The sequence below is a fragment of the Echinops telfairi genome, unplaced genomic scaffold (genome assembly GCF_000313985.2).
Source record: "Echinops telfairi isolate 266 unplaced genomic scaffold, ASM31398v2 ScPeMD7_7425;HRSCAF=8463, whole genome shotgun sequence".
Lineage (NCBI taxonomy): Eukaryota > Metazoa > Chordata > Mammalia > Afrosoricida > Tenrecidae > Echinops > Echinops telfairi.
In genome coordinates, this window is record NW_022111325.1 from 3,618,401 (window position 1) to 3,641,360 (window position 22,960).

The 22,960-nt window shown below is 47.2% G+C and overlaps 1 protein-coding gene and 1 pseudogene across 5 annotated transcripts in view; both read right to left on the reverse strand.

Moving 5' to 3' along the window:
- The window catches only part of ARHGEF11 (Rho guanine nucleotide exchange factor 11), a 72,469-nt gene extending 51,761 nt beyond the window's left edge, over positions 1-20,708 (reverse strand). For 3 of the 5 annotated variants that reach the window (XM_045298406.1, XM_045298405.1, XM_045298404.1), the window contains exons 1-3: positions 20,548-20,706; positions 3,792-3,883; positions 2,692-2,790 (exon numbers count right to left, since the gene is read on the reverse strand). In XM_045298406.1, coding sequence (XP_045154341.1) covers positions 2,692-2,790; positions 3,792-3,883; positions 20,548-20,687 — 331 coding nt within the window. In that variant the 5' untranslated portion in view covers positions 20,688-20,706. Of the gene's footprint in view, positions 1-2,691; positions 2,791-3,791; positions 3,884-20,547 lie in introns of all 5 variants that reach the window. The other 2 variants (XM_045298403.1, XM_045298402.1) reach the window with 2 other exon arrangements.
- LOC101648423 lies at positions 16,251-17,149 on the reverse strand (annotated as a pseudogene).
- Positions 20,709-22,960: the final 2,252 nt, after the last annotated feature.

The window sequence follows — 22,960 nt, forward strand, 5'->3', positions numbered from 1 at the left end:
GGTGACGACATGTAACTTACTGATGTAAAAAAAAATTAAACTCTTTAAAGTAAGTGAACTAGAGGAGAAGCCCTCGAATTTCAGTGAGCACAGAATCATGGGAGAGATTTGTTAAAACAAAAACCCAAAAATAACGTAGTTCTTGATCCCCTTGCTAAAAAGTAACCCAGTATCTCAGGGGTTGGGCCAGAAATAAAAGTTTCAAGGCCTGGGTGATTCTGAGGTAGACTACAAGTTACACTTTGAGAAACCCCCTATGTGGAAAACATAGTAACTAGCTCTGCCCCGCTCTAGTCCAGGGACCTTGAGAGAACAAGGGAGGCAAGACCACAAGGATCTTCTCAGCGTTCTGCTCTTGGACATGAAAAACAACCCTCCCACTGATAGAATAATTAACCTCCAGACTTTGTAAGAAGTCATAATTATTTATATGCTGCTATGAGCTAAGAGTTACAGTCGCAGAAACCCTTGGGGGAAGTGCTACCCAGTTCTACCCTGCCCTATAGGGTCACCATGACTCAAAATTGACTTGATGACAAGGATGGTTTTTTTTTTAATAAGCTATAGACCTCATTTTGATCATAGATTAAAATTTTTCTTTTCACTTGTCCCATGAATGTTTCCCAGATCCTCTAAAATTACATTTTGGTTCCTAATTTGCACTATAAATAAACAAAAACACGAACCCATTACCACAGAGACAATTCCCACTCACAGTGGTCCTATAGGAAAGATTAGAACTGCCTCCTAGAGTTTCCAAGATTCAAAAAGAGATATAAGCCTTGGTTAGCAGCAATAAACCGCGCTCTCTCTCCTGCCCTCTCACCGGCCCTGTACCACCAAGAGGAGCTGAGCCTCTATAATGAGTATTGTTGGAGAGGTCTATGCTTGGTCATTCCAACGGAGGATCAAACCCAGCAGAGGAGGCGCGAGGGTGGTCAGCGGGATGGCTGTGGCCCCAAACTAACCGATTACTCTCGAAAAGATCAACTGTTCTTGACAGCAACACCCCCAAGACATTTCTCCTTTGCATCATCAGAGAGAGGGGCTGTGTAATTAATGCATCGTGCTCAACTATTCCCTGAAGAGTAAGCACAGCGACGGGCTTCACAGCACTCCTCCAAGGAGAGGCCAAGTGAAGGCCATTCTGCTGCACACCGAGCTATGACTTTGTTTCAACCCGGGAGTCGATTCCATAGAGCATGGATAAACCAATTGTGGTCCTGCAACTCTTAACAGCAGAGCCGCAGGAAGGAAGGGCGCTTCCATTATTAAGTGGAAAAGTGGATCATTCAAAAGCATAATACAACTCTATGCATGCATAGAATATTTCTGGAATCAAATTCCCTAAAAATAAATGTTTTTAAATAAAAAAAAAAGAATTTCCAAGATTCAATCTTTTTTTTTTTACTAGTTGGGATTTAATACATATAACGTATCAATCTATATTTCAATCATGTCAAGTAGAATTGTATAATTGCAACTTCGGTCAGTTTCAAAACTTTCTCAAGACTCCATCTTTATAGAAGCAGACTGTCGGCTCTGCCTTCTGTGGAGCCATTACTGGGCTCACGACTTTCCCTTGACTGCTGTGCACTGTAGCCACACCACCACTGGGACTCCTTCATGCTAACCTGGCTTTCCACTTTTTCTGATGTCCATCCAACTAGCCTAACCCACATGCACCACGTCACCAGGCCCAATCTCATTTGCTACACTGAAGTTCACGTCTCTTGGAGACATGTGCTCTACACCCTATCCTAGCCACTCGCCCATACTTCCTCCATCTCTTTCCGGGTCATTTAACAACAGTGGGTCCACTACCTGGCATGTGATAGTGTTCATGTGGCATGTGTTCAAAACTCTTCTAGATATAATCTGTCACTTGCATAATCTGCATACAATGCCCTCCAACTTTTTACTGTCTTCCCACCAAATTCCTTTCCTGTCACTGTTTTCAAATTTTTCTTTCCATCCTCCAAACATCTGAAATTCAATTTCTTCTAAGAAAACCAAACCCACTACCACTGAGTCAATTCCAACTCACAGTGACCGTACGAGGACGGAACAGAACTGTTTCTGAGGGCTGCCGAGACTGCAGATCTCTACAGGAGCAGACAGCCTCATCTTTCTCTGGAGAAGCGGCTAGTGGTCTGAGCTGCAGACTCCTTGTGCCACCGGGGCTCCTATCTCTTCTAAGGCGGCATCCCAAAATAAACCAAGGGAATGACTGTGCCCCAAACCACAATTCACCCCTCTCACATCCTGCCTCAACACACCCCATTTTGCGTCGAGTAATTTATCAGTGGGTGTTAGCTGTAGCTGCAACCATGTCCTCTAATCATCTGGAAGAGCGATCCTGCCAGGGCTGCAGAGCAGTGAGCGCAGCGGGCACTCAGCAAGGCCACATGAAGGTCTGCTTGAAGAGAGGCACTGTGGTCCGGCACTCTGCTGCTCTGTCTGCCTTGTCAACCGGTGGAACAGGCAGCAGGTGTGAGCCGGGAGCCCTGCCCAGTGCCGTAGCATTTTGTGAAGCCTTCCACCGAGTTCCCAAGGACAGTTTACTCGTGCCACCCAAAAGTCCCCAGAGTAGCCTGGGCAAGTTCCCCAAAGCACGGAGGCTCTGTCAAAGACATAGCCACTTTGTAAGTCCTGGCCATGGCAGGAAGGAAGGGTGTAGGTAGCACTCACCGGGCCGCACAGACTGCACCAGAACAATGCGATCCCCACTGACTGTGAAGCCGAAGCCATGCTGGTCCTTCTGGATGATGACACAACGCTGAACGAGGCCTGGGGGTGGCAAGAAAGGGTGGGAGTGGGTCAGGCAGGCTTGGGCACCAGAAGTAATGCATACAAGCCAGGGTCACTAGGAAAAGCTCAGTGCGTTCCTTTCTCCAGGAAGTAGTTCCAGATGAACCAAATTCCCCAGACTTATCCTGTCCAAACACACTACAATGTGACTTGCCTCCTTCAGTGATTCTCAAACTCCTTTAACCTACTTTGTATTCTGTGCGAGACAGTGCTGTCTTCTGAGGCCCCAATGACGCTCTTGTGCTTGCCTGTCCCTTTCGGTTTGTCTAGCTGGGTCAGTCAGAGAAGGGGCAGGGCCAAGTCCAGGCTACCCTTCACATTAGTGATAAAAAGCCCCTGGGACACTTTGCGCACGGCTAAGGCAGGTGACCCTTTCTGTGTGCGGATCTGAATAACTCATTCTGGGTGACACCAGAATGACCCTAAGGCAGGTGACCCTTTCTGTGTGCGGATCTGAATAACTCATTCTGGGTGACACCAGAATGACCCTTTGCCAAATCCCAGGAAGGATCAATGAGGAGAAACCTTTCTTTTTTTCACATGTACACTCCCCTGCAAACCTTGAAAAAGAGCGGTTCTGATTCTGACTGTTTCCATCCCTGTGGGTGGGTACTAGACCCTGTACATGTGAGCAGGGAGCTTGACTGGGCCTGTAGTGGCCACAGCGTGGCTTCTGGGGGCAAACAACCAGTATCAAGTCCTGATCCTGTCTCCTACAAGCTTGGGCTCCTGGGCAAGTTTCTTAAGCCCTCTGTGCTTCAGCATCCTCGTATGTCAAATACAGGTATGAAAAACGACTGTCTACAGTTGCTGTGAAGAACCCTGAGGCAATTGATATAAAGCCTGTAAACCAATGCCACACACGATATGCACTATTCATATAAAGGCTGGGTTGTCTTATTCTTGGGGTAGAATAAGATCTGTCTGCAGGGGCATACCCCTCTGTGCCTACGAGTCTACAACTCCAAGGTTGTGGTTACCTGTGGTCTCAGAGGTGTCAGAGTGCTGGCGGTGGTGGGAAGGAGACTTGCGCTCAGGTGCTGAATCTCCCAGAGAAGACAGGCTTGTTAACCTGGAGAAAGAAAAGCACATTGATGAGTTCCAGGAGGAGGGACCAGCCTTGCAGAGGTAAGAGGCCCTGTAAAGTGGGGCCCTAAGTCTCGGGTAGAGAGAGACCCACCCTCCCACACAGTATCCCACTCCATCTGGTGGGAGAAGAGCCATGTCTATACCATGGGCAATACCACCTATCTGGAATCCTGGGCTGGCAGGGCAAGTATGAGTTCATTAGTACCCAGCAAGGTGTGAAGGGAACTAGCCCTTCCTGGAGTCAAGAAACAAAGAGACCATAGCAAGAAGGGGTGTGCACACATCACACGCTTGTTGGGTCTTACCAGGCTGCAATGGGGCTGATGGAACAGAACGGAGCAGCAGAGAAAATGAATGCAAGAAAAAGACAGGGAAAAAACAAACAACAGCTAGTTAGAGTTAGGTGGTTACTCGCAGAGGAAGGGGAGGCTGGAAGGTACGGACATGGTGGGCAAGAACACAAAGCGGCTGAGGGCTGTGGTGGCTGTAGCAGGAGTGACAACCCCCATTTTACATCATCTCTCTGTCCCTCAAAGTTCCACCTCTCCAAGAGAGGGGTTTTTAGGGGGGTGCCTGAGCATTTGGTACTAACTGGGGGGCTAACTGGAAACGTTGACACTTTATAAGAAAGGAGGGGCCCAAGTCTCTGAAAGTTCCATTTATCTCTTGGATACCCTGGCAGGCGCAGGAATCTGGTTAGATGGTTCGGTGGCAGTATTCCCACCCCACGTTCAGTCTCACTCCCATAGCCAGCCTGGGCAGCTTCCTTAGACCCTAAAACCTCAGGGGGGGAGGGGGAGATACAGGCCACCCATCCAGATTTAGCAAGATCTCCTCATTAGGTTCCTGACAGATGCATGCGAGAAGCTCAAACCCATTAGGTCCCTCCTTTTTCCAAAAAGCACACAACCTGCTAGCTACCTAATGAGTCATTGTGATCCCTCAGAAAGCGGTCTCCAATTCATACTGATGGGAAGTAACTATGTAGACAGTTATTCAAGGGAGTACCATTTGTATAAGCAAAACATTGGAAATTATCTAAATGCTCCCAGGAGGTGTCTGGCTAAATACATTCCAGGGTATCAATATAAGGACACAGTATTCGGCCAGGAGGTTCTGTATCAACTGAAAAGGAATGAGCTCCACAGTCTGTTGTTGGGTGAAAAAAGCAAGATACAATATTATGCAGAGAGTAAAAAAAGTCGGTAAAACAGAGAAGGAATAGATATGTTATACATATGTGTGTTTGTATAGAATATCTAAAATATCATTGCAAAGATACAAAAAACTAGTGACACTGGTTGCCTCCATGGAGAACAACTGGGCAAAGGGGGCGTGGATGGGCTGGAGGTATTTTCATTATGTTCCCTTTGTACGTTTTAAATTCAGAACCATGAGAAGGCATCATTTGTTCAAGAATCAACTAATAACTTCTACATGTAAAGGGGGAAGGGACTGGTTCTTTGTCATCCGTTACCCTGGATCCCCTCTTACCTGGATAGGTGAGACTGCTTTTTACTGGCTGATCTTTGGATCAGAGAGCGGGCATCAAGGAAGAAGACAGCGTGGGGCCCCAGAGAGAACGAAGCAGGAGAGGAGGGAGAAAGAGAAAGAAAAACAAGACAAGACATAAACCAGACGAGACACTAGAGATGGCTGGTTCAGGAGAAAAACCGTTGGAAACCTAACAAGGGCCCAATGCCCCAGTGCTCTAACTGAAATGCAAATTTGGTCCTGTCACTTAGCTGCTTTAAGTCTTTCAGCGCTTCCCTGTTGTACTTACTTAGGATGAGGCCAGCTCTTTCCAATCTAAGCCATTAGTCACAGCATCTTACAGGATCTGCCAGATGCAGGCTCAGTACCAGCCTCCCCCCCCCTGCAACCTATCCTCATTGCAAACTGAGTACCAAGTGGTAATTGCTGGTTTGCTTGTCTGTGAGCATGCACTGGTAAGGCTGTAAGCTCCAGGACTACAGGGACTGGCCTGTTGATCATGCCTACTTGGGTCCCTGCTGTCCCTTCACTTGCTACAGTTCCTGGCTTCTTCCTGGGTGCTCACCCTACTCCCGTCCCCACCGTTGTACCTACAAGAAGAAAAGCTGCACCTTCTGCCTGTCTTCAGGTTATTCTAGCCCATCACTCCCTATTCCGCCCCCACCTCCTCACCCAGCAAAGATTTGCCTGCTAAAACTAGTCACTTTATAAAAATATTTCTGAATACAATGACTCTATTCTTTCCATCTTCTTTTGATGCTTCCGATATCATTTATCAGTTTGCCCACAGAATCTTTCTATATTGCAACTTGAGGCTTGATTTTCTTCCCCTTGAGTTGCAATACTGAAAGATCATAACAAACTATGGAGAATCTTGAGAAGAATGGGAATTCCAGAACCCTTCATTGTGCTCATGTGGAACTTGTACATGGATCAAGAGGCAGTTGAGCAAACAGAACAAGGGAATCCTGACACAGTTTAAAATCAGCAAAAGTGTGTGTCACGGCTGCATCTTCTCACCATATTTACTCAATCTGTATGCTGAGCAAATAAGCAGACACTGGATTGATTATATGTACAAGAATGTGGCATCAGGATTGGAGGAAAGCTAATTAACCTGTGATATGCAGATGACACAACCTTGCTTGCTGGAAGTGAGGAGGACTTGAGGCACTGGCTGATGAAAATCAAGGTATTGCAGCCTTCAGTATGGATTCCGACTCAATGTAAAGAAGATCAAAATCCTCACAGCTGGACCAATATATAACATCATGATCAATGGACAAAAGATTAGAGTTGTCAAGGATTTTGTCTTGTTTGGATTCACAAACAAAGCTCATGGAAGCAACAGTAAAGAGATCAAAAGACATATATATACTGGGTAAATCTGCTGCACAAGACCTCCTTGGAGTGTTGTAAAGGCAGGGAGGTTACTTTGAGGACTAAGTGTGCCTGACCCAAGCCGTGGTATTCTCAGTGGCCTCATATGCCAGGTGAAGTGGACACTAGCTGAGGAAAACTGGAGAAGAACAGATGCATTTGCATACCGGCGCTGGAGAAGAATACAGAAAGTACCACGGACTGTTCACAGGGCAAACTGAAGAAGTACAGCCAGCGTGCTCCTGGAGCGTTTCAGAGCTTCCCATTGTACTCAGGACGAGGCCAGCCTGCCCCAGTGATGGTGAGGCATGTCTTACAGATGTTGGAGATCAGCCCCTGGACATGGATACCATGTTTGGTGAAGTAGAGGGGCAGAGAAAAAGAGGAAGGTCCTTAAGAAGATGGATTGACACCGTGGCTGCAACAAAGGACTCAAGCATTGGCAACAATTGTGAGGACGGTGCAGGACGAGGCTGTGTTTTGTTCTGTTGTGCATAGGGTCGCTATGGGTGGGAAACAACAATAAAAATCTAGACCTGTGCTGTCCAATATGATAGCCATTAGTCACGTGAAGTTGTTTATGACTTGACTCAAATTAAAAATTTGATTTCTCAAGTACCCTCACCAAGTTTCAAGTGCTTAACAGTCATGTGTAGTGGCTACCTATAGGGCAGTGTAGGACAGAATATTTCTATCACTCCAGAACATTCTATTGGACGATGGGGCACTAGACACTATACCAAACACTCAGGACACCTTTAGTAAGTCACTGGCAGCTGGCAGGTGAAGAGAACACACGAGTTTAATACAACACTGAGTGGTAACAGCTCCTGAATCTGAGAGGAATTCTTAAAATGGACTTTTAAAAGGTGCTTTTCCCCAAAGGCTCATCCTCAATACCCCACACCACAGGGCTGCTCAGACTCAGGCTGCTTTTGAGCTGGTTCTCACGACCTCGAGGAGCAAGATGGGGTTTCCTGCTCCTGTCAAGAGTGACAGCCTCAGCAACCCCTAAGGGCAGGTCTGCTCTGTCCAGTAGGATTGCTGTTAGTCAACATCCACTCGATGGCACGGGTTCTGGTTTTTGGTTTTCACTGCCTCAGGAGAAACCTGTTTTTATCTCTGGCCAGTTCTAAGGAATCGACAACACGGTGGTTAAAGTGCTCACCTATCAAGGGCAGGGTGGTTCAAACCCACCAAGTCAGCCACCTCAGGGGAGAAAGATGAAGCAGTCTGCTTCTTTCGAGATTACAGCCTGGGAAACCTTATGGGGCAGTTCTACGCTTCTATGCTGTCCTATAGGGTACTATGGGTTTGCTTTGGGTGTCTAGTTCTGGTTCTGTGATGTTGTAATGATGCCTAGAAGATGCATTTACAATCTGGTAACTTTTTTTTTTTAATCAATTTATTGGGACTCATACAATTCATCACAATACATAGATCAATTAATGAAAGTGGTTACTTGTGGGAATGAGAGAGTGGATGAAGGGGGAGGTTGTGTAAAAGCACATCTATACACATCAATTGTGTAAAGCATATCTATACATTGTGTAAAGCACATCTATACATTTGTTGCCCTCATCATTCCCAAAATTCGCTTGCCTCTTGGGTTCCTGGAATCAGCTCATTTTCCTTTCCCCCCCCTCCCCCTCCCTTCCTCGGCCCCCCTCCCCCATGCACCCTTGATAATTTATAAATTATTATTATATCTTATATTACACTGCCCGGCGTCTCCCTTCACCTACCCCTCTGCTGCCCATCCCCCAGAGAGGAGGTTATATGTAGCTCCCTGTGATCAATTCCCTCTTTCTACACCCCACTTCCCTCCTGGTATTGCCACTGCCATCCCTGGCCCTGAGGGGTTCATCTGTCCTAGATTACCTGCATTTCCAATTCCCATCTGTACTGCTGTGCATCATCTGGTCTAACCAGGTCTACAAGGCAGAATTGGGGTCCTGGTAGTTGGGGGGACAATCTGGTAACCTTTAACCTGGTTCAGTTTGCACTGGAGCGGGGTGGGAGCTGGTCCCGTCATCAGAGGTAGATTAGGCCAAGGCCCATCTACCCGGCTATAGAAGGCTGTTGGGAGAACATCAATCGTTCTTCTAGAATAAAAGCCCAGTTTAGTGAGGAACACAGACAGTGCCACATAAGTAAGATAACGGCAAAAGCTGCAGATCTTTGTCTTCTCTATGGCACAACACTGAGTTGGGAGGGGGGAGGAACCTGGTGGGTGGAAAGGACACGTGGGTGAGTCGGCTGGGTGTCTTTGGGGAGAAGAACCTCCCCCTTCATCCACTCTCTCATTCCCACAAGTAACCACATTCATTAATATCTGGCTTCCTTTCCAAGTTTCCTCTAGCAAAATGAAGTAAATACACATAAAATCCTTATGTCTCTTTCTTGCTAGGTACACTAAGTACTACTCAGCTGCATCTTTTGCATGTTGCAAAAAAGGAAATTGTCCTTAAAGTTCTCTCCACATTGGTCCATACCTGCCTCACCCTTTTCTTTTCTGTGTGTGTGCACGTGACACAAATGCTTGCCTCCTACAGGGCTCTCCAGCACATGCAAGCTCTGCCTCTGCCCGGCCTGTGGGCTCGGGTGCAGCGCCAGGCACTCTGTAAATGCCCGTTGGAAACACTGCTAGAAGGGGCTGGATAAAGCAAGGAAACAGTTGGCGACTTTGTAGGCAGCAAAGCTGCAAGTTGGTAACCGGCTCACATGCCCATTTGGTAGGTCTGTGATGCATGAATGCGAATTTATGGGCATCCGATTAAACCCAAATCCATGGCTGTTGTGTCCCCAAAGGACAGAGTAATACTGCTCCTGAGGATCTCCAAGCCTGTAAATCTCTTAAAGCAAGCAAACAAAGAAACAAACCCCCCACCCCCCACTAGACTGCATGTCTACTCTGTGGAGCGACTGCAGGGCTTCACAGATGGCAGCGTACACTAAGATACATTATCGCAATGGGTGCACAATGCGAAGACCACAGTCCAGGCTAGTCAACTAATGAATATGCAAAGCACACTGAAATGGCAAATGTCTTGTTACATATAAACATACTTGACACATGCATGAACTACAGATTTCTGGTTTCTCTTGGAAGGGGCGGAAATCCTGGTACTGCTGGGCTTACAGTCTCATGTGGTGACAGCTGGCTGAAGCTGAGTGGTCTCGGCTCCATCCTGATCCCTAGAGGGCCAGACTGTACAAACACAGCCCTGGAGAACCCCTGGGCGCGAGCCGGCTACTGACTCTTGGCCTAATCTCCAGTACCCACAGTTGACTCTTCTTCATGGTTCACTCAGACTCCGAGAGGGCAGATGGTTGGGGATGCAGGGTGGGCTGACAGGAGTTTAAAGCAACAGGTATCAATAAACAACAATGTTCTATGTCCTTTTCACCTGTGACGGGAAGGTTCTGATCTTCTTCATTTACAGTTTACCTGTATAATCTATTTTCTGTGGTACTGATTATAAAGTTCTTTCTAATTACCAGGCACAGTGCTAAGCAATGGAGCTATCTATTCCCTAATTTAACCACCACCCATCTGCAGTTGGGTGGTGGCCTGCATGATGCTGGAAGCAAGGCCACCACGCTTCAAATACCAGAGAGTTTCAGCGGAGCTTCCAGAGTAAGGCAGACTAGAAAGGAAGGTTTGGTGACCTACCCCACCCCCCCACCCCCAAAATAAGTCAATAAAACTCCATGGACTCACTTACTTTGGACAAATCATCCAGAGGGGCTGGTTGCTGGAGAAGGGCATGATGGTTGGTAAAGCAGAGGGCCGGAAAAAAACTCTCAGGGAGAGGGACTGGCACAAATCACAACAATGGACCCACGCACACTGCTACCATGACAATGTATTGGTGGGCAACGCTCCTTTTGCTTCCCATGGAGTTGCAACGGCGAGACATATCTCATTTAATTGTCACAAAACCTACAACACAACCATAAAAATAAACCTAAAAAGGCACCTGATACCATGCTGACCAAGGTCTTGTTGGGTAAAGTCATATTCCTGAGCTCCGCCAAGAGTAGCAAACCTGGAAAGCGCACCCTGCAGGGCCTTCACTCCCGACAAAGTCCACATTCCCTGAACTCTCCCATTTTTACCAATCGGGTTCCCTTATCTCCTAGGGTGGAGCTTCAGGTAGGCTCCTGGCACCCTAGCTCTACAAGATTCAGTCTCTAGAGAGACTTTTCTTCCTGGACTGAGGTCAGCCAACTGAGGCTCCCAGGTCTGCATATCCCTGCAGTGGAAGCTGTGGGGAAAGGGGCATTCAGGTGCTGAGCCCAGCTCTGCCTTGTCATTTAATCACAGGCTACCCACTCCCTTGCTTTCAATTCCTCATCTGTAAAACTAAGGAACACGTGGAACGGAACCGTTTTGGGCAACACATTGCCTCAGAAGGTTCCCATTCCAATAAGATTACTGACGGGCAGGTGAGCCCAGGCTCCACCCACCCAGAGGTCCAATTCTGCAGGCCTTGGGGGGTGGAATCTATTTTTAATTTCACAAGTGGCCCAAGTGTTCTCTACGCAAAGGAGTGCAGCTTTCAGAGACTCAAAATAAATCACTTGACTTCTGAGTCTGTCACCAGCTTCCTCACCTGTACAGCGAACAAACACATTCTGCTCTCGCCTGCCTCTGTCTTCTTCAGCAGGACCTGACGCTCCTTGGGAACAAAGATTGCATCCAACTCACGCTCAGAGCGCAGCCAAGTTCAGGCCAGTACCTGGTGGACACGGGGTGCCCACTACAAAAATGTTTGCCGGGGTGGGGGTGTCAAAAGCTCATGCAGAAAAGTGGCAGAAAAAGGCCAGAGAATTCCCCCCACAAACTTCTGTAATACCCCTTGTTTGATCCTTCTTTCCATAAGACCTGATGTAAACAGAGGTGACATTTGTAATCCCCTATGAAAGTGTGAAGTCCTAATCAAATGGTCCAATGGGTTTTTCTGAAGTCTTGCCCAGGTCCACACTGGGTTACTTATGCTTGACATATGTCAGAAGTGACAGGAACTGGAAAAGAGGGAGTGGGCAAATAAATGGATAAGTAAACAGACGTTTGTGTGTAAAAGTAAACAGACGTGTGTGTGAAGCCAAGCAGGAGAGAACTGGTATGTGGACAGTGTTGACTAGCTTGGGTCAACATTTAATTAGCCTACAGACCGCGTGGTATTTTTAAATGGTTATTATTGCTGTAACTATATATATAGCGCAGCACTTGCCAGCTCGACATTTTTCTCACACGTACAGTTCACACTGTGTAACCACCATGTGGTGTGATTTTAAAGGCACATGCTTAGGAGTCGAAGTACGGGCTCAAGTGCAGGTGCAGGCCTTTACTGCCTGTGAAGGCTTAGCCAAGAGGAGCTTTTAACACGGCTACTGACCCCTCCAACCTCAGTTTATCAATAAAAAACATGCTAGGATCGCTTTTCCCAAAGGGGAGAAGAGAGAGGAGCACCAGATCACCATTTGATTGCTCAAACCTGACAGATCAAATGGCAATCAATCTCCCAGGCCAAGCCCCATCTGCCCTGACCCAGTGTTTCCTCCTCAGGAAAAACAAGCTGCACAGGGGCTTGAGACAGAAATCAAGAGTTGTCGCCAACACTCCTCTCCTCATCCCTTAAACCTAAGCAATGGCCAAGTCTCAGCGGTGTTACCACCTAGTGCCCGAGGGCTGTTGTGAGCCACCATCCTCTCACCTGGAGCACATCTACTCTCTACAAAATCAGAGTCCTTAAAAAGGGTAAATTCGAGCATAAACACCCTTGCGTGGTTTCTCAATGTTCTTGTATAAAGTCCAAAAAACGTTTAGCACGCCCCCACAGGTATTTAGAAAGCTCTACCCCTGCTCACTCCTAAGTCAGTGTCTGGTTACTCCCTCACACCCACCCTGGGGCATTCTCTCTCCCCTTCCTCTTCACAGGTCAGCGAAAAGACCCCATCCCAGAGAAGCCTCCCGAAACCAACCGAAGTAGATCTCCCCTGAAATATCGCTTTGTATGCCCAACTCAAGGTCACTGTTGGGGAGTTTTTAAAATGACTATTTAAGCTCTCCCCAGGTCAGGGGCTCTGGTGGCACAGTGCATTAAGCATGTGGGCTGCTAACCACAAGGCCAGCAGTTCAAGCCCACCAGCTACTGTACAGAAGATGACGCTTTCTGCTCCTGCAATCATTTACAGTCTTGGAAACTAAAAGGGGCAGTTCTACTATGTCCTACAGGGCCACTATGAATCAGAATCAGCTCAATGGCAGGGGGCTGGGTTTGGTTTGGGTTCCCTGTTTAACGCTAAGCACACAGCAGCTCTAGAATACAGCATACAGTAGATGCTCAATAAATGTGTGTTGATGGGTAAAACCAGATCATATACATGTAAGAACTCTGTAGACACTGAAGCACGTAAGCACACAGCAGCAAAGACAAATGGTTTGGAAGGACCTCGACAATGTTTGTAAATTAGGGATCCATTGATTATTTCTTAGTTTAAACAAAGACTAAATGAAGTAGGAAAATGTTAACCTCCCCAAGGACCCAAGGCTGGGAGAAACGTCAGTCTGGCTGTAAAAAGTGTTTGTTTCTAAGTTCTCAACCAATCTCTCAGATTTCTTGAATTACTAAATCTACAAAAAAGAACAAAACAGTGAGGCAGCCACTAAACAAGAAACTGCACATTATAGCATATATGTCATAAAGCATATATGTTAGAGCATGCTGGTAACGGCAGAGTGGAGTTTGAGAGGGGTGACCAGAAAGGAGGTCAACTGTAACTGAGAAAAGGAAGCCCTGATGGTGCTGGGGGCGGGGTGTTAGGCTGCTCACTGCAAAGTCAGTGGTTCAAACCCACCAGTCACCCTGAGGGAGAAAGACGAGGCTGTCTGCTCCCATAAAGAACATCCTATACAAGCTGCTATGAGCTGGAATGGCCTCGATGGCACTGGGATTACCTATTTCTACTAAAGCACTTCCCACACGGTTGCTGGCCTGAGGCACGTGGAGTTCATGTCCACATCCCCAAGGAACAAGTGAGGCTTGTTCTGAGGCGGTCTCAGGAAACACAACTCCACATCCCACCCGGAACCCAATGCCCCACCAGTGTCTCCGGCTCTGTCAGCATCCATCTCATCTGTGGTTATCTGCCCCAGAAAAAACTCAATGCCTGGACTATGCCCCCAAATCCAAATGATACTGAAGACAGAGGGAGTGCTGTGAAGAGTAGAGTTTGAAAGGACCCCTCTTCTGGATCTGCTTCTGTCTCGGGAAACTTGGGGGGCAATATTTGCATTCTGGGAACCTCAGTTTTCTCATCTACAGATCTGGAATACTAGCAGTGGTTGTAGGGACTGATGCACAATGTCTGGCACACAGCAATGCTTTAAAAATGGTTGATATTATTGTTATAAGACTGTTAGTCAAACATTAATTAGTAAGCTGCCGCTTTGATGAAAAGCAGTGTTTTAGGATGTAAGAGACCAGGAGACCCAGAGATTGATGCTAATTCTGCCATTCAGTGGTTGTGAGTGTACAATATGGTCCAAGAAAGTTCCAAAAAGTCCCAGGTGCCAGGGGACAGAGGAAGGGCAGTCATGGAGGATGCCACAGCAGTAAAGGGGAGCAGGCCGTGGAGGCAAGGGGGTAGGCTGAACATCTAGACTTCTGGGATCTAGACCAAGGGTCAGCGAACTTTTGAGATGGAAGCGCCAATACTTTCCCACACAATTTAAATCGTATTCAAGAGCCATAAATATATATTACAAACAAATGAAATCACCATTATCTAATGGCCTCTAAATGAAACTATGATAGTTTTATTTTCATTTTCAGCTTGACTTCAGAGACACATGTATGTACCCAAAGAGCCCCACATGGCTCAGGGGCCCCCATTTGCCGACTCCTGTTCTGGACTAACTCTGCCCTTCTCCTTCTGTGCCCTTGTAAAGGGAGAGGGAGAATGCATGGTCTAAGGCAGGCGTCCTCAAACTACGGCCCCCAGGCCACATGCGGCCCACCGAAGACATTTATCCGGCCTGCTGAGTGTTTTTGCCCCATTTGTTTTTTTCACTTCAAAATAAGATATGTGCAGTGTGCATAGGAATTTGTTCATAGTTTTTTTAAACTATAGTCCGGCCCCCCAATGGAGCTGAGGGACAGTGAACTGGTCCCCTGTTTAAAAAGTTTGAGGACCCCTGATCTAAGGAGTTAATACATTAAGGCATTCACTTAATGCTCACAATAACCCTGATGAGACAAACATCATTATTTCCTGATAGAAAAGGAAAGCTGAGACCCAACCCCAAAACCAAACTCATTGCCACTGAGTCAATTCTGACTGATGAAAGCAGCCCTAGAGGACAGAGTAGGGCTGCCCTGTGGGTTTCCAAGACTATAAATCTTTAAAGGGAGGGGAAAGCTTCATCTTTCTCCCATGTGGCCGGTGGTTTACAAGTGCTGACCTAGTGTGACGACGACAATACCAGGCTCCTAAAGGAGATGAGGAACATCTCGGTATCACCAGATCAAGTGTGAGCATCTGACACAGGGCCGAGGACTCAGGATCTGTGCAATGCTCTTTCTTCCTTGCCTACATCATGACCACTGTGAGACTCTGGACAAGCTATGGAAAGACTTCTGGGTGCTGGGTTTCATACTGATGAACCAGGAAGACCCGGCCATGTCTTCTCACAGAGTACGTGCTAACTAACTACACTATTTGTAAACAAAAAGTCACTCTACAGGTACTTCTTATTTTACCCAGTCTTCTGGGAAAGGTAATAATGTGTCTTAAAGTAAATTCTTGTGTAAAGTGATGATCACTTTAGGACAAACTTTCAGAATGCTGGGTCTCCATAGAGCATGGTGTACTTACTTTCTATCGTCTATGGATAGAAGAAACGGTTGAATCAATTTTTGAGTGCTGGCACAAATAAAGGACAAGGCACAGTACAGGTAACCTCAAATGAATGTCATTTCAAGAAGTCTGCATTTACTTTTTGTTTTTTAATTGTATTTACTGAGAAGCATTCAGAATATCAACAAAAGAGTTGCAACTTTTGTTTTCTTTTTGCAATTACCGAGTGGTATTCAGTTAACAGAACAAGTTATTTTGGAAAAGCCGCATCAGACAATTGAAGATGAAAACAAAACAAAAGCAACCATGCCCATATATAGCTGATTTGTACTGTGTACCAACAAGGACCTGCTTTAAGTTTCCCTGCCAATTTATAGCCCTCATACTGCAGCAGGAGGCAAGGTGAGTGGCTAATAAAAAGACCACCAGGGCAGGCCTATCGAAGACAAATTCCGTAGTGTGTTAACTATACCAAAAAAGAGACACCAGAGTTTAAAAGCAAATCATACACAGTTTTTCAGCTCCTTTTTAAAAAAAAGGAGTGAGTTGTGTACAGGGGGGTTACATGCTTTATAAATGAACAAACAAAAAACTGTGCTAGAACCAACTTATTCATCATAATCATCATCTTCATCTTTGTCCTCTTCCTTGTTCATACTCCTCTTCATCCTCCTTTCTCTTGCGTTTCTCAGCCTTGATGACTCCCTTTTTGGCGGCATCAGGCTTCCCTTTAGCCGGGTCCGCAATAAGAGTTTCTCCTTCAGTTTAGCGGCCTTTGTCTCATACAGCTGCCTGTCATAGGCCAAGGTGTGGCTCCACATCATCTTTGCAACGACCCTGATGAACAGGCTTGGGTGCTCACCTTTGATTTTGGGGTGATACTCAGAACAAAACAAGAAAAAGGGTCCAGGAGGCCTCTTGGGTACATTAAGATCCTTGAACTTCTTTTTGGTTTCCCCTTTAAGAGGGATGTATGTTTTCATTTCTCTCTCATAATAGGCCCTGTCCGCCTTAGCCATTGTTTTCAAATGTCCCCTTCTCTTGAGCAGACATGGCCTTCCAGCTCCACGCTCAGAGATCGACAGAAGCATCTGAGTGCTGCTGTGTGTGCTTCTCCCAGCACGTTTGCCCAAACAGTACACACGATGGCAGCGTGCCTCTTGGGTCCCTGGGAGTGCCTTCGCCATGTTGAGTTCTGTTTTATTTCACCTGTGAGGCACAGTTGCCTGGTGCCGCTGGCGCTGCCTGGCCTGCCCAGCACTATCTGTATGGAGCGCAATGTCCTGCGGGGGCAGCTGCTTTTACTTGTAAAAAGTGTGTTGCTAGCTCAGGAGATTCACCTTTCCAGTTCACTTTGTTAAGGGGATTTTAAATCACCTCCCCCGCTTCCCATGGTTCACTCCAACTTAAAAGTACCGGGTGGCAGAAGAAAAGTTGGTCTTTTTGAAACCACAGAGGTTGAACCACAACAGGAGAAACTCATGAGGATAATCTGGACTGACAGCATGATGTCTGCCCTTCTTTCCAGTCCCCTGCTGGCCCCGGGGAGGCTGGGGCCTTCTCTTCGCTGAGGTAACTGGAGGCAGACACAAATCCACACCCAGCAGCCTCAGCAACCAACTGCAATGGTGGGAGGAAAGGGAGCAGCACTGGGTGCGCGGCCCAGCCCCTTACCCACCCACGTTCTTAGCAAGTGATTCCAGGAAGCCCTGTCAGCTGTTGCTGTTAGGTGCCATTGGGTTGGTCCCGACTCAGAGTGACGCTGCTATGTACCAAAGAACAAAGCATGGCTTAGTCCTGCGCCATCCTCACAATGGTTCTTACATCTGAGCCCATTGATGCGGCCACTGTGTCAACTCATTTCATCGAGGGCCTGCCTGTTTATATTGCTGCCTGTGTCAGTCCAGGTTGACTAGAGAAACAAATCCATAGACACTTAAATGTATAAAGAAAGAACTTTATATAGAGAATAATTGTACATTAAGGAAACAACCCAGCCCAGTCCACACCAAGTCCACGAATCCGACATTAGCCCCTATGTCCGATACCAGTCTATAAATTCCTCCTTAGACTCACGCAGCACATGCAATGAAACTGAAGGCAGGAAGATCACAGGCCAGTGGGTGGAAAGTCTTGTGGATCCAGTGAAGGTGGAAGTATCTCAGCACTGGTGTGGGTCTCAACGTGGCTCTTCCAACTCCAGGGCTCTGGCTCTATCTGCATAGCTCCATGTGACTTGTCAACAGGAATGTCTCGCAGGGACAGTCTGTGTCCCCCTCCAGGGAGGAAGACAGGAGTTCCCAGAATCCCCAGGAGAAGGCCATGCCCACACAGAGACACCACTAGCTATGACCTGATTGACAGGCTAGACTCCACACCTTCGCTCAAGCTGACAGGAGATTATGTAACTGCCACGCTGCCCCTCTACTTTACGAAGCAAGATGTCTTTCTCTAGGGATTGGTCTCTCCTGACAACAGGTCCAAAGTACATGAGATGGCCAACAGGGGTGGGGTAGGAGTCGGGGAGTGGGGGATTCTCCTCCAGCCTTCAAACCCCCCTGGCTACTCTGCGGATAAAGACTTAGTAATCTGCTCCCGGAAGAGCCTAGACAACCCTGTGGGATGGATATCCTCTACCACCTGGCGTCACCAGGAGTCATATTGCCTCAACACCAACAGCAACAACCGAGCATAAGTACATGGGACACATGCTTGTTACAATTCCAGGACACAAGATGTTGTCTGAATTTGACTCGCTGTTGGGCGTATAGCAGCACGGGAAAGGGGTGTAAGACACAGCAACACTTGCTAGGGCCACTGCTTTACAGCCATCTCTTCCCACAAAATGCCCTGGAATCCCCCCAGCTGCGAGAGCAGCAGCAGGTTGCCTCTGTGTATGTCTAGAAGCTACATTTACAGACAGAGAAACGGGTGGATTGGCGGGGCCAATAAAGCATTCTTTTGGTTTGTGGTCTGCCCAGTCCACCTCCTATCAGGCAGGCACATGCCTGCATTTGTTGCTTGAGGCTGTCTTAGATTGGGGGGGTGGGAGGTGGTTGTTTAGAAACTAGCTCATTTCACTGGTTCCAGCCCCAGCTGTCAACATCAGAGGATGGAATAGGGATCCGAGAGATCCTAAGTGGATCACTTGGTGATGAGAGCTAGCGGGATCTGGCCACTGGGGAAACTGACCCTAATACTCTTAGGCTGGCCCCCTCTGTCAGCTTCCTGACCAACTCCATGTGTCTTAAAATACCCATGAGGAGCTCGGCTATTGGTTATGGAGGCACTCTTGGGGGTAGTTGGAGGTATGGGTGCTGGAGAAGACAGGAGTCCCTCTTTCAGGGCTGGCATTTTGTCAGAGAGGTGATACACAGAACATGTGTTTCATTTTAATGCAATCCAGAGGCGAGGATGTGATTGGTAAACTTAGAGGCTCAGTGGAAAAGAGCAAGACCCTCAACGAGATGGCCTGACAGTGGTTACAACCATGAAGATGGTGCAGAACTATGGCAGTGCTTTACTCTGCTGTGTATCAGGTTGCTATGAGTCATAACTGACTCGACGGCACCTAATAACAACCAAGGCAAAGATATGTGACTGCAGGACAGAAGGACGCAAAGAATAGGGTGGTCGTCCACAGAGAGTTCCCGGGGAAGGCTGCCTGAAGGAGGGGCGTTTCTGGCAGTTTTGAAAAGGGCTCTAGCATACATACCCTGAGTCTATCCAGATCCAACCACAGAATGAGGTTCTATTATGTTGACAAGGATCCACCTTGAGCAGGGGAATAACAGCATCTCACATTATCTACTAGGAAACAACCTAGATTAGCCACCAATTGAGCAATCAACATTGATCTTATTCTCCATCCAATCAAGCACCAAGCCCAAACCACTGCCTTCTAGTCGATTCTGACTCCTGTGCCCCTGCCCAGGGTTTCTGAGGCTGGTGGTCTTTATCTTTTCCCCATGGAGCTGGTGGTTCGAATTGCCCACCTTGTGGTTAGCCTAACTCACAGCACTGGGGCTCCTTATCAAGTCAGGCCCAGAGTACACACTCAATGAAAACGTGTTCAATGGTGAATAACTAACCTTGAAATTCTAACTTCTCTTAAAATCCACTGCTCAAAGTAGCTCACCCTTGCCCTCTACCCCAATTTTCTGCAACTGAACTCCAGTACCACCTCCTCTGGGAAACTTTCTAACTAGTCTGACTTCCCCAAAACGTCTTCCGTAACAAAATCCATTTCTTTTGCACTTTGAGTCCATATTGTACTACTTGCCACTTGATTGTCTTCAAATTATTTCATCAAGCCTCCCTCCAACTGGAGATGAGCAGAAATCCTACCACATACGGTACTTTATTGGCAAAATCTACAATTACCAGCACAAGCAGGCACTCTTAGCAATAAATACTGGTGAACTCATAGATGGGATTCTAATGATGATGATAAGCACTAGCTTTAATTTTTTTAAAAACTTTTTTAAAGGGTTTACTTGGGCAAGGAGTCTCTGGGTGGTACAAATGGTGAATGCGCTTGGCTGCTAACAGAAACGAGGTGGTTTGAGCCCATCCAGAGGTGCGTCAGAGGAAAGGTCTGCCAACGTACACCTGAAAAAGCAGCCGCTGGGAACCCTACAGAGCACAGTTCTACTCTGGGTCGGTCACACGTGCGGTCGCCACGAGCTGGAACGAACTTGCCAGCAGCTGGGAGGTGGTACTGTGCCAAGACAGTATGAACAGAAGTCTCAGGTGCAAATGTTAGCCCTGCCGTGTATTAGTTATGTGACCGCAGACACAGTTTCTAACTCCTCTGTTCCCCATCTGTAAAATGGGTATAAGAGTAATGCCTATTTTATAGAACTGTTAGGACTGACTTATTTATAACACATAAAAAATGCTCACGTCAAGGCCTCATCATTCCACAAAGCCATCTGCAACCTACGCCAGGCTTCTGAAATCCCAGACAGCAAACTCCAGCCGGCGAGGGGGTGGCTGCATCTTCCTCCTTCATCAAATTCCGATTTTGCCCAGTTAGTAAGCATCTGCTGGCGGGCAGGTGTTGATCATCAGAACAACTCTGAACTGACCTTAACGTACAGATGGGGAGAGGGGAGTTCAGAGAAGAAAAAGGTCTTGCTTAGGGTCTCAGGTTGGGTGAGGGGTGGAGCTAGGACTTCAATTTGGATGCCCTGACTCTAAAGTCCTCCAGCCAACCCTCACTCAACCAGCCGGGCTCTGGGTGTTTCCTGGCACGAGTGTAAAATTACCATAATGCAGACAACCACTTACAGGTCTGCTGGCCAAGTGGCCAGGTTCCAGGCTTGGAATCAGACCCCCAGGTCAGCAGCCCAAACACTGCTTCAGACTCTCTCTGTGTGACCCCAGGCAAGGAAGGTATTTAACCCTTCAACCTCAGGTATCCTTATCTCTAGCAGACACTAGAAACTACCTTAGAGATTAAGTAACAGGAGTCATTAGTATTGAAGCACAGGCATACTACAACTGCTCAAAATATGCTATTACATTTATATGTACCACAGTGGGGAAAAAGGATTTAAACGGCTCCCAGCACTTTCCTCTCTTTTTTAGGAAGGCAGAAATTCAACTCAAGTGACAGGTGGGGAAACTGAGGCCTTAAGAGGCTAAGATCTTCAGGGGTCTTTTCACCAGACCTTACTATCTACTAATTCTCTGGATTTTTCAAAAGGCCCATGATTTGGGGGCATACAAGCTCCTACTTGGTTCCAAGAGAAGACCTTGTACCCTGTAAGACTGCCCTGATTGCCCTTTTGAGCTCTGGAGACTCATCCTGCCCCTGCCCCCAACAGAAAATGGGTGCTGGGCAAGCTGTTCCAAGTGGAAAATTCAACTCCATCCCAGGCGGAAACCCCAAATCTCTGCTGTTCCAGCAGATTTCCAGTCCGAGCTGGCTCCCAGAAACCACAATGACAGGCAAGCTCAAGGCAGAGGAGTAATTAGGCCCATACCATGGGCTCAGCAGTCTCTGGGCTTTTCCCTCCTGGGCTGACTCCCCTCTCTGTGTGTCTCCCAACCCCATCTCAACCACCGCACAGCAGAGAGGGCTGCAATGGGAATTTCCATTCTTTCTCTCTTCCACCCCCCTCTTTCATTTCCAGGAAACTAAAGGGTGGGGTGCGGGGCAGGGTGGAAAGGAAGGAGACATCTCAGGGATGCAGTAATGAAGAGCGACAGCACAGGCTGGACACAACAGTCACACACACAGGAGGCAGTCCCGCTGCTCCCTCCAGCTCGTACTTCCAAAGGTCCACAGAGATGACACGAGGGAGGAGCTCCCTGGTGCAGCCCCTCAAATGTGAGAATGAAAGAGAGGCAGGGGAACAACTAACAGCAACCTCAGTCCTGGCTGGCGGCCAGATCAAAATCAAAGGCACTGCCATGGAGTGGACGCCAACTCCTAGCCAGCGACCCTGAAGGGCAGGGCACAACTGCCCCTGTGGGTTTCCGAGACTGAAACTTTACAGGGAGTAGAACACCTCCTATTTTTCCTGAAGAGTGGCTGGTGATTTCAAACTGCTGACATTGTGGTTAGCAGCCTAACGAGAAAGGAGTACATCTACTATCTAGAAGGGCAAAGGAATCCAATGTGCTGGAGGAGGCCTGCAGGAAATGCACCCCTCTCACAGCGCCCCCCAATCTTGGCCAATGGAAAGAAATGTCAAGCCTTGCCTTTTCTTTTTAAATCATTTTATTGGGGCTTGTACAACTCTTATCACAATCCATCCATCTATTGTGTCGAGCACATTTGTACATTTGTTGCCATCATCATTCTCAAAACATTTTCTTTGCAAAAAAATGAAGAGCTAATACCAAGGGCTCAAATAGATATCAGGTGTTTTGAGAATGATGATGGCAACATATGTATGAATGTGCTGGACATAAATGATGTATGTATGGACTGTGAAAAGAGTTGTGAGTCCCTAATAAAATGATTTAAAAAAAATTCTTTCTACTTGAGCCCTTGGTATCAGCTCATTTTTCCGCTCGCTCCCTGTCCTCCACAAACCTTTGATTTAATTTATAAATTATTGTCATGTCTTACACTGTCTGATGTCGCCCTTCACCCACTTCTGTTGTTTGTCCCCCAGGGAAGGGGTTATATGTAGATCTTTGTGATCAGTTCCCCCTTTCTCCCCCGACCTTCCCCTTCCCTTCCTGGTATCGCTACTCTCATTATTGGTCCTCAGGGGTGTATCTGTCTTGGATTCTCTGTGTTTCCAGTTCTTATCTGTACCAGTGTACATCATTTGGTCCAGTGGGATTTTTAATGTAAACT